Raw genomic sequence first — 17,065 nt, 5'->3', positions numbered from 1 at the left:
ATATAGGTAAATAATATATATGAATGAGTGAGACATGGGCGTGTCTGGTGACGGCACGAAGGTGAGTTAGACTTCGAATAATTATTGAAAATATGTAGATTTAGAGGTGAAAGTTGCTAGAGGCCGATTTCCATCAGCCCAAAATTTCTACATTAAAACATTTAATCGTTTATTTAACTTTTGACGTTTTCGGTCTCCCGGTTTTTTGTGAACAAAGTATTAAAAATGGAAAAGGAAAACTATATTGGATTAGATCTCTTACCCTAACCGTAACCGTAACCGTAACCCTAACCCTAACCCTAAACCTAAACCCTTGAAATAATTCTAATAAACAGAATACGTTGACCGAACCGGCACGAAACTGACTGACGTATCCAGTGTAACGCATTCTTACCGTCTCGAAAAATAATTACGAATAAACTCCATTTCCTTGTAATGGTAAATGGTATATTGTAAACCAAAGGTCACTGTGTTCTGTAATCTGATTGGTTGAAAAACATGATCAAATGGTATTAGATTCCAGGAAACTGCAAGACCGTAAAGTCAATAACACCCAGAAATTGGCCAACAATTGGCCTAATTATAATTCATTGTAAACCAAAAGTCACTGTGGTCTGTAATCTGACTGGTTGACAAGCATGATCAAATAGTATTTGATTCCCGGAAACTGCAAGACTGTTCGCTGCGTTGACACGTAGAAACATTGCAAACAATTGTTTTGTTGTGTCATCAACAGTGGCGACGTCATTCAAATCATATTATGACGTAAAGTTAGAATGGCGTCACAAATGAGCAACTAGAGATGATGCCTGGGAAAAATACTCAAATGGCAAGCTGATGACACTTCACTCTGTACTGGTACTCGATGTAAACGAGTGCAGACAGTAAAACCCCATTATTTACCCTTTTGTTTACAAATAGTCACGTTTGAAACCGAAATATAAAATATATTTAGATTATCTAAATTGACAAAAACTGCGGATAGTAAAATATGGCAGATGTGACCAATGTAAGTCATTCTTACTAAATTTAAAAAATACAAAATATATAAATACACAAAATATAACACCTCAGCATCACTTAATACAAAGAAATATGAGCATATTCGTTAAAAAAAATATTCAAAATGTTGCTTGAAAAAAAATGCGTATCCGCTGGGAACTACTACTCGAAACTCGCAACGTCGTTGGGTTTCTGTAATGACATGGCTGGTAGAGATGAAACATCAGTGAGCGGAGCTTATACGCACTCGCTGAGCTTGACGACCGTGTTGCTATGCCGGCGTCATAGGGCATTGTTTCAAGAACGTGCTTTTGAACAAAATCACCTGCAGTTGCGTAAAATAGTACTGTGACGTGTTTTTAAAGGTGACATGCAAAGTAAAACACAACTTTGCAGATTATGATACCTTTCTTTATGCACTTACTGAAACAAATCATCAAATCATCATTTCAACCTATAAAGTTAAAACGCGCGATGAAAAAAAGCCCGCGAAATCGGAGTTCAAACGATTCGCTTAATTTCCCCCAGCACTGGGGAAAAAGTGGTTTCAACAGCTGTGTTGCGCTCATAACGTATGCGCAGTGAGTAGGTTCGCGGAGCTTGAAACAGTATGCATGCCCGGAGTATGAGGTCGTGAGCAATAGTCTAATCTTGGTTGTGTACACAAACAAGTAAATAATCCACTCGTTACATAAAACAACAACAAAAAACTTGTCGATTGTGGTAGGCAGCCTCTGTGACAGAGAAAGCTCAATGTCTGGTTTATTGACACCTATATGGCTGCCTGCCTGTCTGCTAAAGACAACGTGCGGTACACAGTTTCAGTCATTGACCACATGCAATTTCAACTTAACACCTATCAGGTTATACGCCATAAACAAAATAAATTGATTTATGACTCGTGCATCCGAGTCTTGTCTCTGCCACATTATGTATTTAGACAGGTGTGATACTTGTACACATGACATGTTTTATGTCAGTGGGTTGCAAACAAACAACATCCATTTTGGATCTGATGAAAACTGTTGCAAGTTTGGTGCAGTGTCAAGTCCTGCTTTGTACTTGGACGAATGACAGATTCCAGCCATGCAGTATGTAATTAGACAGGTGTGATACTTGTACACATGACATGTTTTTATGTCTGTGGGTTGCAAACAAACTACATCCATTTTTTTGGATGACTGGATCTGATGGAAAATGGTGCAAACTCTTGTCAGTTTCAAGTCCTGCTTTGTACTTGGACGAATGACAATTTCCAGCCACGCACTAGTTCACCATCTCTACTGAGACTATTTTTGATTGAATCGAACGCAAATTCAGAGAACATGTATTTACAAAACCCAACATCTCTATAAAACATTCTTCATGGATAAGAAGTACTTTCAGTGTATATGATTTTGTTTGACAGCGGTATATGAATCCATACTGTCGCGACGCACCAAGTACAATAAAGAATTTTACTTTCACTTTCTTGTGACTCGCCATATTTCAAAAATGACCTTCAAACAGATCATTTTTATGTACACACAATCAGCCCTCAGCGTATCAGCAAATGAACCAGCCAATCGGAAGCCGTCGTTACACTTGAGTGCACACCCACCCGCTATGACTGGGTTCGGTCTCCCGAGGACTTCCTTTCGAGGGAAGTAAGCCCAAGCACAAAATATTGCACTTTTGAATCGCGATTGTACGCTTATAATTTTGTTTATTTGTTTTTTACAAGCAGCAATGTATATTATATGTCATGAATAAGTGATAATTGTGTTTTAGTTTTGTTTGATTTTTTGCTTGCATGTGACATTTAAAGTTTGTGGTGCTGTATTCTAAAGGTAGGCCCCGTTACCTGTCGAGCTAACAATCCGAAGGTCGCAGGTTTACGCTAGACAGGTTCTCACAAACTGGTAGCCTGTCTCAGTGACATGTGACCTACGGCTGAGAACGTCCTCACGAGAGACTGTGGTGCTGAATTCTAAAGGCGCTCCGAATTTTCACGTCATATTCAGTTTTCCTTTTCGTGTTACTATTCTTTATACTTTCAATACATTCCGTCGTTGCGATTTACATATTTCCTTCCTCCTCCCTCTCCCCTCAATCGTCTTTTCTCCGGCCATGATGAAAGGATGATCTAACATGACGTCACCTCTATGACGCCATTCTTGATGTGACGTCATTTTATTTGTTAACCCCCTTGATGCCGTGTTTTTTTTCTGTCGCACATTTTCGTAAGGTTTGAAAAGTGAACGTTGTGCGAGAATTGCGCTCGCGTGGTTCCAAAAAAAATACACAGAAATGTAGACTATTTAATATCCTGTCCGTTGGTATAAATATAACTGTGACTACCTCAGGGGTTTGAGAAACAGACACTGCTAAATGTTGTCCAAACCTTTTGTGTGCGTTAAAAAACAGTAAATTTCTCCGTTTTTCATCCTGCACTAATAAAATCACTCTGCTATGATTTTTTTAAATTTGTCATCTTTACGGAAAGTGGGAGGGAAGAAAATACAGCTTGATATCTGAGTGACATAACTGTATGTGAAATGGATTAATGTGCTAATGCATAACGTCATACTCACAAAATCAAAAATGACCCGCAATAAATGTCAAAAATCGATTTTCTTCTATGACGTCAAACGTCGACAGAGAGGTCACGCAAATTTTTTGTGCATTTTGTGACGTCAGAAAAAGACAACACCGGTTTGCTGATAAGTGTATATCTCACCTAATTTTCATTTCCTGTGTAAAAGGTCTCGGCGTCTATGTCAGAATTCAACACTCCTCAGACAAAACATAAAATGAATGGTTTTACCATTGAAATAGTGTCCTGAATATATCAACAATTAGACGGTTTTACTACGTATATTATTGTAAGCAACACGCACACCTGTCTGGCATCACCTTAGTGTAAATGAAAGTCTCACAACACCTGAATATTCACTTAATATTCATTTAGGATATAAACTTTTCTTTTTATGATTATGTAATTATTTCTCTTCATAAATATACAATGAAATGTACAAAGAGTATGGAACAAAGAGTATTGTCTAGTATGGAACTATGAGAATATGGACGTAAGGTTTGTCCAAATTAAGACATAACCTGGTTAATATATTTTAGAATTTTAATGGACTTAAAAGTGAGGGTTGAAGAGGAAGGACATATATGGCCCTGTGGCACCCAGGGGGTTAAACAGCTACACGGCAACGGTCGCAATGTTTACATTCCCACAATGCATTTAAGTTGCAGAATGAATGAATTCACGTGTTTGTTATGAATGGAAAAGTAGTTCAGTCACAACGTGACGTAACTGAGATGTCATCGGTTATACAATCAAATCGTTAGAATCTCAGGTCAAGTCGTTACGGCACAGGTCATCCGTATTAGTATGCACCCACCCATATGTTGACCACGTGGGTAATAAATAGAGGATGCTAAACGACCTTCCGTGTAATACCATTTTTATTAAAACGAGTTTCGGTTTCAAAAGAGCGAAAGGGAGTTTAATATTAAATCTTTCACGAGTTTAATAAAAATGGCATTTCACGGAAGCGAATTTAGCATTCTGTTTATTACTCTCCAATATAAAGATAGAAACTGCGGCGAAACAGTGTGATGTCTCTCAGGTTTCTGCGAGTTAAGCAAATTAAGGTCTAACACCATTGTAACAGGACAATTACAATTGTGACGTCCTAATTGTAAACCTTTAGGACGTCATACGACTATCGGTACTACACAAGTGCAATATTGCCGTAAAAATAGAACACTGTAGTATCTTCTACGGGCGATCGAGTAATAAATTACGAGGGCAAAATATCGGGGTTCATATTTGTTTATAAGATGCTCTAGGGCAAAATATCACGTGATGTCATGAACAATGCCATGACGTCATGTTTCTTCTATGACGTTGCGTTCTACATACGACGACAGAGGGAAGTCAACTTATGCTTGAAGGTAAATGTGGGTTTGACGACCTCAGTAATAAATATAATATTATATTCATGCCCATATCACACTATCATGTCATAATACCATATCCTACTATCATACACGTGCCTATAAGTATCGGAATATCACTAGCACGCTCTCGCTCGGGAAATATACCAACATTTATTCACTTGTATTAGAGAACATATATAAACACTGACACTCATATACCCCTGGTTAATCAGTAACATTTTACTTTGATGTACCTGGACATAATTTTTTTCTACTGAACTATGCTTTGTTTTTTCCCCAATTCACATGTATATTTCATGTTCGTTACATAATCATTGCTTCAAGATTTTCATCGCTAATGTTATTCATGAATTTCCCAGAACGGGTCTTATTTTGCTGAGTATATATTTGAGGGGCGGATAACTCTGTGAATTACTAACACTTCCGGTTTACTTCCCCTGGAACTAAAGATGAAACTTGTGCAGCAGTTCCGAGTAATGTAAGGTACTGTTAAGTTGTTCACATTATGTGTCATACATATCACGGTTAGCACCCCCTCAACACCTACATGGTACACTTTCTACCAGAAAAGACAGGTTGACAGAACAGTCGACTCCAATGTTCCAAAGTTCAATCAATTGAAAAAAGTAAAACAATCCCAGGGCCCAAACTCGGTATCCATAAGCGAGTCTCAACAAGATAAACATCTAACTTTGGTTTATGTTTTCAGTGGATCAATCACAACAAATCTAGAAATCTGAAAGCTAGGACTGCATGTAGGCTGAAATGTTTATACAAAATATGACTCTCTCTCTCTCTGTCTGTCTCTGTCTCTCTCTCTGTGTATATATTATGATTTGACAAGAAGGCATGAAGTAGGTTTTAAAATGACTTTTAAGCAGGTTAATTTTAAGTTTAGTGCTTGGGTAAGTTTTCTATAAAAACATCTATTCTTAAGCATAGATTGATGAAAAATACAGGCATGTCACTTTGTGATATGATATGAAATACGTTCATTTATTTTCAGTTGATGTTTGCTGACTTCAGACAGGATCTGCATCAGTAGCAGCACCAGAAGCCGGAGGCAATATGGAGAAGTGTTCAGTATGCAAGAAGACATTTTACTCACCTGAAGCATTTAAGCATCATCTGAAAACACACACAGCAACTAACAGTCTGCAATGTGTTGAATGCAAGAAAACCTTCTCTCAATACAAACACTTTGAAGTTCATCAGAGAATACATTTCCTAGAAAATCAGCTGAAGACCAAGTCACATTCGCTAATAAGTGACAGGAACTTTGAGTGTTCAATATGCTTCAAAGGGTTTTCTTTGCTGAAGCAGCTCGAGGCACACAAGCGTATACATGTGCTGGAGAACAGATTCTTCAAATGCACAGTGTGTGGGATCATTTTCACTCAGCCACACATTCTAAATTCTCACATGGAAGTACACAGAACTGCCAGTGTGTTTATTTGTAAGGCCTGCAACAGGACTTTCACCAAAGCTGATGAGCTGCTGACCCACATGAAGTCACATCCCGTTGTGATGGTCAGTCCTCCCCCGAAATGTGGCATTTGTGGGAAGTACACGACAAACATTAAGAAGCATAAGCATCTTTTACACCCTAAACCTGAGGAGACGTTCATCTGTGGAGTCTGCGGTATGAAATTCAATGAGTGCGAGCAGCTGGAAGTGCATATGAAAATCCACACAGAGAATAGCCTGAAGAAGTGTCATGTTTGTAGTGAAGGCTTCAAGGGGGCTACGGCTTATCGGAAACATTTACTGACACATATGGAGGAAAAGTTATTTGTTTGTAAGGTTTGTGGACGTACCATGAGAAAGTTGCCAATTTTCATATGTCATGTGCGAATCCATACTGGAAGGAGGCCTCATCTTTGTAAAGTTTGTGGAGAAAGATTCCGTTTTTCCAGCAATTTGTTCCACCACATGCAAACTCACATTGGAGCAAGGCCTCATTCATGTGCAATATGCAGCAAAAGGTTTATCCATATGAGACATTTGAAAAAACACATGTCAGCAGTCCATGTTAAAAAGACAACTGAATCAAAACAGACTGAGCGGTCATGGTGGCCGAGGGAAAGAAAAACATTCCATTTTTCAAAAAGCATGAAATGTAATTTGAAAAAGAATACATTCTGTGAGAAAAAGATCAGAAATTCAAAAATGCTTTCAGCATATTCCACCCAGTGTAAGATGTGTGAGAAGAGATTTCCAACCACCAACCATCTCAATTTCCATATGAGAAATTTGCATCCAGAAGTGAAATTTAATTTTGAGGATTCATCCTTCACTTGTATGCTATGCCAGAGGACTTTCCAAACGAACAAGACGTTTACCTATCATATGGTGAAGATACATGAGATCAGCCAAGTTAGTAAAAGTCTGAAAGGGAAATTATTTCAGTGTGACATCTGTGAAAAAAAGTGTAGCAGCAAGGCGTCATTGACCAGACATGCATCAAAACACAAAAGTGACTTCTCCTATTCCTGTGGTGTGTGTGGAAGCTCATTTCTTAGTTGTAAAACGCTGACTCAGCACATGGAACACAAACATTTCAATACTGTTGATAGACCAGAGGGTGCTGTCTGACCTGCTTAAAATGTGTGCTAGTATTTTTCTTTCCGATAAGTGTCGTAAGACCAATGAAAAACTTGTTTCTCAAAATCAGAATTCTTATCAGAAAAAAAAGAACCATATTTCATTACAACATTTTGTTCATCATCTGTTGTCTGTCCACCATTAACTTCTGCATGTTTGACATTTTTGTCGTATTTTGTTTTTTGCTCCATCTACAGATTTTACATGTAATGTATCCATGTTTATGATGTTTTTGGGTTTTTTTTATAATCTCCTCTAAAACAAAGTGGCCTTTGCAGCTGAAACTTTGTGTTCATAATTCAAGGAACAGAGTCTTGCAAACTTGTTCCTGTCCTAATTCTGATCCAGTTTTAGGTGTTGTGCCAATAATCTAATTATCTATGAAAAAGGGTCAGTGTTTTTCAGTGAAAGATGATATTGAGTTCAAATATTGATGGAAGCTCCTTCTACAAAGATTTTTCAAAGACTGAGACTTTGTGAAAAGTGTAAGATTCATGTTTGTGAGATCTACAGGGCACATGGTATTGTAACAGCTATGAGAAGATCTAAATTTCTCCAGGTATTACAGTTTGTATCCATCATCAAACCTACATAAATCTTGATTTTCTTCCACCGACTTCTCCTTAATTTACAACAGGCTTTTGTTCTAAAATAATTTACAAGTGTTGCAAGAAATGTCAAGCTGCTGTGCTTGCATACTTTTGGCAAGGAAAGATAACTCTTCCATGACAATCTAATGTATCCTGTTATTCATAGCATGTTAACAGTGGACTTTTTAGGCAAAACCACATTTGCGTGTTATACATAAGTAGTTGTTTGTACAGCTCGTTTTAACTGACCCATGATGAAACATCCTTGCTTCTCAAGTAAAATAGGTGTCCATACTTACATGAGGCACACCCAGAACTTTTACTACATAGCTGTGATAATAATATAGCCACAATGACCATGGTGCAGAAAACAGGTGCTTCATCTAGTAAATAGGGCTCCTATTGTTCACCCAGACCTAGATTCGATTTGATTCTTCATGCAAGTAAAATAATCAGATTCTTTTAAATCTGAGTCAGCTTTTTTAGCATGAAATCAATCATTAGTCTGGCAATGTCTATTAGCCACAATCCTCATTGGATAATAAGTCTGGAATCAATCACTCACATTTTGTCATATTTCAGTGAAACTGATGGAGTTCGAGTAAAAATTACATTCTGGCTGTGATGAAATAGTTTAAAGAGGTATTCAGATACCTGATTGAAATAGTGAAAATGGTCACTGACATTCAAAAACTAAGGTGTCAGATCTGATTTTCGATGAATCAAACCGAAGTGTTGCAGCCCTATAAGTAACACTTATGATTGGGTGTTAGTGTTTGAGATCGAGTGGGTATGGTCTAGTAAAAATTATAGCTATATTCCAGCAATATCTTGTGGTGGAGTATCAGAAACAGATTTTTATGCGTTTTACCCATGTGGTGAACACTTTATCCACTTGATTACCCTCGCCCAAATTGATAGGAGAGATTGACATACCAGTATTACTTCCAATACAAAGTTTTAATGGCGAATACATAATTGTTAGTTACCCTTGTATGTGAATACAGATATGATACACTGGAACATTAATGATGATGATGATTTTTGATACAAATATATAAAAATAGAAACTAGAATCCAGTGTTTTTATTTCCAACAAACTGCCTTGCATACTCGAAGACTTACTCCTGTATATCTTAACATTAGGATTTTATTTTTCGAGTGGGGAAAATTTATATATTTTTTTTCTTATTCTTGAAAAGGAAACACTGGCAGATCCGTACAAGAAGAAATAAAATTGGTCTGGCCCAATTAAATGTTAAAATACACCAGATATGAAAGCAATGAAGAGGTGGGAGTAAACTGTGAAGAGTTGTGTCCCTTACATCTGCCTGGAACCTATTGCTGTATGTGTTTCATCACGGATATTGATTAAACCCTCACCCGATATACAGTGATAAGGTTTCTACGTTTGTGTGCCACACTTGTTTCATGAAAGTCTCGCCGCTTAGAGAATTACTCTCTCATTTAACTGACAAACCATTGACTGAAATACTTTTCAAAGTTATGTTAAACTGGGTCGTAAGATACATTAGTTTTCATTATTGCGTTAACAACTGTTGATTTTCTTCTTTCAATGAAGCTTTAATCCATTGACGAATTGAACACGCAATTGTAATAATGAGAACAATAATAGTCTCCTTATATGGCGCCGATATTCTGGAACATGGCCTGCCCATGGCACTACGTACATAACTATCCTTGGTCGTGCGACACTGTTGTACTTTCCCATACTTTTTCAACTCCCTGGGGACCATACAACCTTGCTATTACCAGTCAATATGCCTGTCAGGCTTACTTATTTTAGGCTTGCCTGAATGTGATGGTTCTTGGTTCTAAGTTTGTCAGCAACAAATCTGAAAAACCGACACATGTCAATAGAATTGAAAAAGTGTTGCTACAGCTTATGGCCAACCCCCTCACTAATTGTATGTCCTGTCATCTACACCAGAGTGTGGCCTTGATTCTAAAGGGAATCCTTCTCAAGCTGTGATCTCGGTGCTGGCCATTTTTCTCTGCCTTGATTAGTATTTATCACCAAGTACCAAAATGTTGCCTTATTTTTGTTTTGAATCATGCATCAGATTGACATGATGTGACCTTGACCATCAATATGGAGGTCAAGGACATCAGGTCAGTATATTAAGAATTGATCCAGGAAATAGAAAGGTCCTTGAGTTATCAGATGGTATTGTGTGTTTAACTGTAAGATTGGATCATTTTTTATGTGACCAAAATATTTCTTGTCAAGCATTTTGGTGAAAATGTGACATCTGTGTGTGATGGAAATCAATTTCTGCATCACACAAAACCATGTATATATGACATTATCAGCACCTAAATAAGTTCCTGTACATGACATCAGTTATTATAACAGGGTAGATTTCAACATTTCATGTCTTTCAAAGCGACGTTTTGGTACAGATGCTGTAGAGTTGAATAATCAATCGATTATCGATAAATTATCAGAGCAAAGATGCCTGAAAAAAATGACTACATTTCACATCACTGGTGAGTGGAGATATATTTATGCATGGACTACTAACACAACAGGGCCCTGAACATAAACATTCAAACAGCCCATGAATAAAGACCTGTCTTTATATATTGAGGGAGTACATTTTTAAAAATTCTTTCACAAAGGTTCATGTACAATAGTATCAATAACCCAATTTTTATATCGATAATGATTTAAAGTCTTTCATATTGACTATATTTCCGATTATGGATCATATTAGTCAGCGCTAGATGCAAGCAATTACAACACTTGGTTCTTGACCATATTACAAAGATTATAAAATGATAAAGCACTTGAGATGCATAAGAGCGTTGTGGGCACATGGGGCATGGTTATCTATCACCCAGCATTTCACTGTATATTGTTATGTCCATTCCGAGTTTGAACCCTGGGTCACAGTGAACTGAGTTTGACAGTTTCAAACAGCTGAATTTTTAACTCAGCTGCATTTTTTTAAATAAGTCCAAACAACTAAAGAAATCTGTCCACCAAACTCAGATTATCTACTAAGTTTGAGCTTGATACAGATTTCCGTTCATTCTGGAAAATGCATGTTCCTGTGTTTTCTCAAATTTGAGCAAAAACTTGAACTTAAGTCAAAACTCAGACTTAAGTTTGTTTTAAGAAATCAGGGCCAGGTCTGTCAATGCCTGGGTTTCACAATGTTGTAATTGTCTAAAACATGCCATGACAAAACTGGAATACTGAGTCCTGTGTAAAACACAAACCCATTGTCTCCATCGCTATGTTGTTGTCAACTTGGTTTACAATAAATTATGTTATTGTGTGGGAGCAATTTTGTTTTTATACTTCATGTTTTCAAAGTCAAATATTTTCTATATTTAATTATGTACTGATGGCAAAACTAAATGTGATCTGAGCAAGTAAAATTGGACAGCTGATATGTAAACCTAGTTTTAAAAATCTAGCCTAAACTTGACCAGTCGATACCTACATGAGTCACAAGGATTCAGGAATGATTGAAAGTGTTATGATGCTTCTATAGATGTAGACATATTTTGCAGTAATGTCCAATATAATGTTTAGCTGAACAATGTTAATCAATTCCGGAATAAGAAGCTGCTAAAAGATAATTTTTGCTGACACATTTTGTATATACTGCATGTTTTACTGAAAAAAAACAAAATATTTCTTGCACTTTGATATTTGGTGATCTCTAAAACCTGATAGCACATTTGACAGAATGCATGTATGTAAACTGTATGCTTCATTATTGACTCTTTATCTTCTAGAATGCCAGTCAAACAATTAGAATCAGGCATTTAGTGCCAGTAACATGGAATTCAAAGTTGAAAGATTTTCTCAACATGCAAATAAAGATATTCATACAACATCTCTGCTTTTTCTTCTTCCAAGCATTAATAGAAAACTTAAACACTATGGATGAAAATCCCTGTTTTTATTATGAATGTTTTGATGTAGATTTTCATATAATTCTTGAAGTGGAGTAACAAGAAGATGCTGATAAGGGAATAAATATGTTACAGTTAGATTGTGAAATCAGTCATTTCGTGAAATGACTAAAACTTTCAGTCTATCATGACTGAAGAATGCTGATTGTTGTTACACAAAATGATGTAAAATGGCTGACCCTCTTAGGAATTTCAGGAGCGATGGGGTAGCCTAGTCGTTAAAGCGATCAGATTGTGATCCTGTAGATGTTTTACTGTTCTTTGTTGACAGATTTTATATTTTATATTATATTTCCTATTGTTAACATATCAGTTGTTTTAGTCATGTTATGGCTGAAATCTTGACAATGTGACTATCAATTTGAACTCAGTCATTAGTTCTGCATCAAAGGCTGCTTTGAACCCATTCTAATCTAGAATCCCATTCAGTGAGTGAGTGAGGTTTTACACTGCTTTAGCAATAGTCAAGCCATATCATGGTGGGGGACATCAGAAATGGGCTTCACACATTGTACTCATGTGGAGAAGCGAACACAGATTTTCTGTGTGACAGGCAAACACTTTAATCACCAGGCCACTCCACCCTCAGTGGATTTCAGTGTGTAGGCTACTCCACCATCACTGGATTCCAGTGTGTAGGCCACTCCACCGTCAGTGGATTCCAGTATGTAGGCTACACCACCGTCAGTGAATTCCAGTGTGTAGGCTACTCCACTGTCAATGAATTCCAGTGTGTAAGCTATTCCACCGTCAGTGAATTCCAGTGTGTAGGCTACTCCACAGTCCGTGAATTCCAGCGTGTAGGCTACTCCACTGTTAGTGAATTCCAGTGTGTAGGCTACTCCTCTGTCAGTGAATTCCAGTGTGAAGGCTATTCCACTGTCAGTGAATTCCAGCGTGTAGGCTACTCCACAGTCAGTGAATTCCAGTGTGTAGGCTACTCCTCTGTCAGTGAATTCCAGTGTGTAGGCTACTTCACCGTCAGTGAATTCCAGTGTGTAGGCTACTCCACCGTCAGTGAATTCCACTGTCATTGAATTCCAGTGTGTAGGCTACTCCTCTGTCAGTGAATTCCAGTGTGTAGGCTACTCCACCGTCAGTGAATTCCAGTGTGTAGGCTACTCCACAGTCAGTGAATTCCACTGTCATTGAATTCCAGTGTGTAGGCTACTCCACCGTCAGTGAATTCCAGTGTGTAGGCTACTCCACTGTCAGTGAATTCCAGCGTGTAGGCTATTCCACCGTCAGTGAATTCCAGTGTGTAGGCTATTCCGCCGTTTGTGAATTCCAGTGTGTAGGCTACTCCACCGTCAGTGAATTTCAGTGTGTAGGCCAGTCCACCGTCAGTGAATTCCAGCGTGTAGGCTGCTTCACTTTCATTGAATTCCAGTGTGTAGGCTACTCCACCGTCAGTGAATACCACTGTCAGTGAATTCCAGTGTGTAGGCTACTCGTCATTGAATTCCAGTGTGTAGGCAACTCCAACATCAGTGAATTCCACTGTCATTGAATTCCAGTGTGTAGGCTACTCCACCGTCAGTGAATTCCAGTGTGCAGGCTACTCCACAGTCAGTGAATTCCAGTGTGTAGGCTAATTCACCGTTAGTGAATTCCAGTGTGTAGGCTACTCCACAGTCCGTGATTTCCAGCGTATAGATTACTCCACTGTCATTGAATTCCAGTGTGTAGGCTACTCCACCATCAGTGAATTCCAGTGTGCAGGCTACTCCACCGTCAGTGAATTCCAGTGTGCAGGCTACTCCACAGCCAGTGAATTCCAGTGTGTAGGCTAATTCACCGTTAGTGAATTCCAGTGTGTAGGCTACTCAGCGTCATTGAATTCCAGTGTGTAGGCTACTCCACAGTCCGTGATTTCCAGCGTATAGATTACTCCATTGTCATTGAATTCCAGTGTGTAGGCTACTCCACAGTCAGTGAATTCCAGTGTGCAGGCTACTCCACCGTCAGTGAATTCCAGTGTGTAGGCTACTCCACCGTCAGTGAATTCCAGTGTGCAGGCTACTCCACTGTCATTGAATTCCAGTGTGTTTGGTAGGGCACTGCCATGTATGCTGTTATGAGGCGTGGATAAATTCAAGGAATACAGTTAGGTTTATCCCATGTACAATACATCCTGGTTATATTATGCCAAACTGTATATATCGCCATTTGCCAATAGTGTTTGGGGTGAAAAAGGTCATTTTATAATGCCAATTACAGTGGCTGTCTGTGGTATGCATACCTAACTGGTTTACTGACCTGATTAAAATTAATTGATTAAACTCATTAATTCTTTAATATAGTCATGTTCCCAGAATGGTTAACACATGTGACAGGAGTCAATGCTTGTGCTGTATCTGTAATTTAGGGCAAAACTGTGTTTCTCAAAGCAGGAACAGATGTTTTAACATACAATCTGGTCATCTTGCTTAAGTGAGTTTGGTTCTATGCCACACACAGCAATATTCCAGTGGTCTGTAAATAATCCAGTCTGGACCAGACAGTCCAGCGATCAACAGCATGGACATCAATCTACACAGTTTGGATAGGTACAAACCAAGTCAGTGAGTTTGACCACCCATCTCCTCTCGGTTAGTTGCCTATTAGGACAAGCATGGGTTACTGAAGATCAGTTCTAAACGGGACATTCATTGGTATCAGCTTGCTTCTGTGGGAGTGGATGTATTTTATTTAAACAGAATGAATGGACCTGGTGTCCACTGTATTGGGGGTAAACAAATTATCACAAAATTCGTAAAAGTGGAGTCAGACAATTGGCTTGCACCTTTTCCAGGGAACAGTCATCATGAGTGCTGTAATTCCTTAGGAGTGTTCCATCCCTCGAGCATGCCAGAAACCAATTATTTTCAGTTCAACGTGTGAATACCTTGGGCAAAATATCACTTTGTCATGGTAAAGTGTCGTGAACTTTGTCATGAACAATGCCATGATGTCACGGTTCTTCTGTGACGTTGCGTTCTACATGCGGCGACGGCGGCGATGAAAGTAGATTTGGGTGTATTTTACTCAATTTAACGACTTCGGTAATAAATCGAATATCATATTCGTGCCCATGACGTATTATGTTTACGACACTCGTGCCTACATATTGCTCTCGCTCGGGAAATACCAACATTTAGGCACTCGTGTCGTAAACATAGTGTGACATATGACATACTTAATTACTCTGGTATACGCAGAGTAACCAATGCACCCTTTACGTGACTGAAATATCTCGGATTCGGTGAGACTGTAAGCGCCACTGTGCCAACATTAAACACAATGTGCAACCCATGTGGGACTCTTCTCACGAAGCAACCTTCACTGAAGTTAAACTTAACTCCCATTCTTTAACATTACACTAAGGTTACTTTGGTGGCTTACGACCACCTTACAGTGTTTTGTAGGCCCGGACCCTGTACCAACGACGCCTCATTAAGTCCGCAAACCGGACCACTCGATTCTTCGTCATACAAGTAGGTTTGTCGAAGCCCTATCCTACCCCTGTAATGGACCAGGTTACTTTCACCCTAATCGTTCAAATATGTCTTTTTGTTTTTGTAAGAAAATCGTAAGAAACAATATCTCTTGACTGATCTAAGATATGTGGAGTTAAATGTTTGTCTGGGCTTGTAGATGTATCTATCAGTTGACCTTGTGCTGTTACACAAAACAAGAGACGACTAACTGGATCGGGTGATCAGCCTCGCTAACTTTGTTGGCACATGTCATTGCATCCCGGTTGCGTAGATCGATGCTAATGCTGTTGATCACAGGATTGTCTGTTCCAGACGTGTCAACAACTTCATGAGTGGCGTGTATATCTTATATATACCATACTGGAGTTACGTGTAACTTGGAAATGACTTTCTCAACAAACAACACGGAAGTCATTGGGTACGTACATCGTACGACGTCAGCTGAAGTATGACATCTTGCGGCTTTCGAGAGGCAAGGCCAGTGAGTGTCTGAATCAGTTCGAGACTTTCGTCGGACCACATGCAGCATGTTATCATCGAACGCCTCGGAGCCAACTCACGTGCTATGGCACATTATAAGCACGTGATGCCACTTGTACACTTATGAGGCAGTTGGGTAGTCTAGTGGTGAAAGCGTCTGCTCGTCAAGGGTTCCACTCCGCACGTGGTTACAGTGTGTGAAGCACATATGATGTTCCCCACCGTGATATTGCTGGAATATTGCTAAAAGCGGCGTAACACCATACTCATTCGCTACAAATTGTATGGAAAAATCTGAATGTCTTTGACATGTAAACGACCCACGCACCAATAAGACTAAACTGTCTATATCAAGACACAGCGTCTCTTGACGAGCTATGACGTCAGTTCTTGCATGTCAACTTTAATGTCCAAAAGGTCGGTCCTCGATAGTCTAGAGAGAGGCTCGGGGGTAAGACCTACCGGAATCTTTGAAAACATGCGAGTTCGCTTTTGGTTAGAGTCATAAGGACACGTGACCCCGAATATGACTGGTAGGTATCCGGCATTCTATAGCTGCAGGGTAGTGTTGCTGACACATAACCTGCACATGTCGTACATGACATCGTGCACACCCAGCTATATTTTCGGTAACGCCTGAATCAAAATTAAGTGTCCCGATAATGTTTTTTTTTCAAAAAAATACCATCGACTGCTATCCCTGCAACCACGCACCACATCCCTTTAAATAAAATACGATAATGAAAAACCATTCATGAAACACAGTATTTGTCCTAATGTGTTGAAGCGAAACTCGACTTTGAATACATAAATCGTGTGACACGTAACTATATACTTTATCATGTAAAGTGCTATTCACATAACACATAATACATCTGAATTTCACATCATACGGCAAAATAGAAACATGATATTCTGTATCATTACTGTAAACATGTACATACTGAAATTGTACATAATATATATTTTCACAATGATCAGAAGCAAACATCAGCATAGAAGTGT

At 38.7% G+C, this 17,065-nt stretch overlaps 1 protein-coding gene across 1 annotated transcript; it reads left to right on the top strand.

The window, feature by feature from the left end:
- The first annotated feature begins 5,997 nt into the window (after positions 1-5,997).
- Positions 5,998-9,381, top strand: LOC137261374 (zinc finger protein 26-like). Its single transcript, XM_067799114.1, has one exon. The coding sequence runs from the start codon at positions 6,025-6,027 to the stop codon at positions 7,549-7,551; it is 1,527 nt and encodes a 508-aa protein (XP_067655215.1). The 5' UTR covers positions 5,998-6,024; the 3' UTR covers positions 7,552-9,381.
- The last annotated feature ends 7,684 nt before the right edge of the window (positions 9,382-17,065 follow it).

Source organism: Haliotis asinina, chromosome 14 (genome assembly GCF_037392515.1).
Source record: "Haliotis asinina isolate JCU_RB_2024 chromosome 14, JCU_Hal_asi_v2, whole genome shotgun sequence".
Lineage (NCBI taxonomy): Eukaryota > Metazoa > Mollusca > Gastropoda > Lepetellida > Haliotidae > Haliotis > Haliotis asinina.
This window is presented reverse-complemented; position numbering and strand designations above follow the sequence as displayed.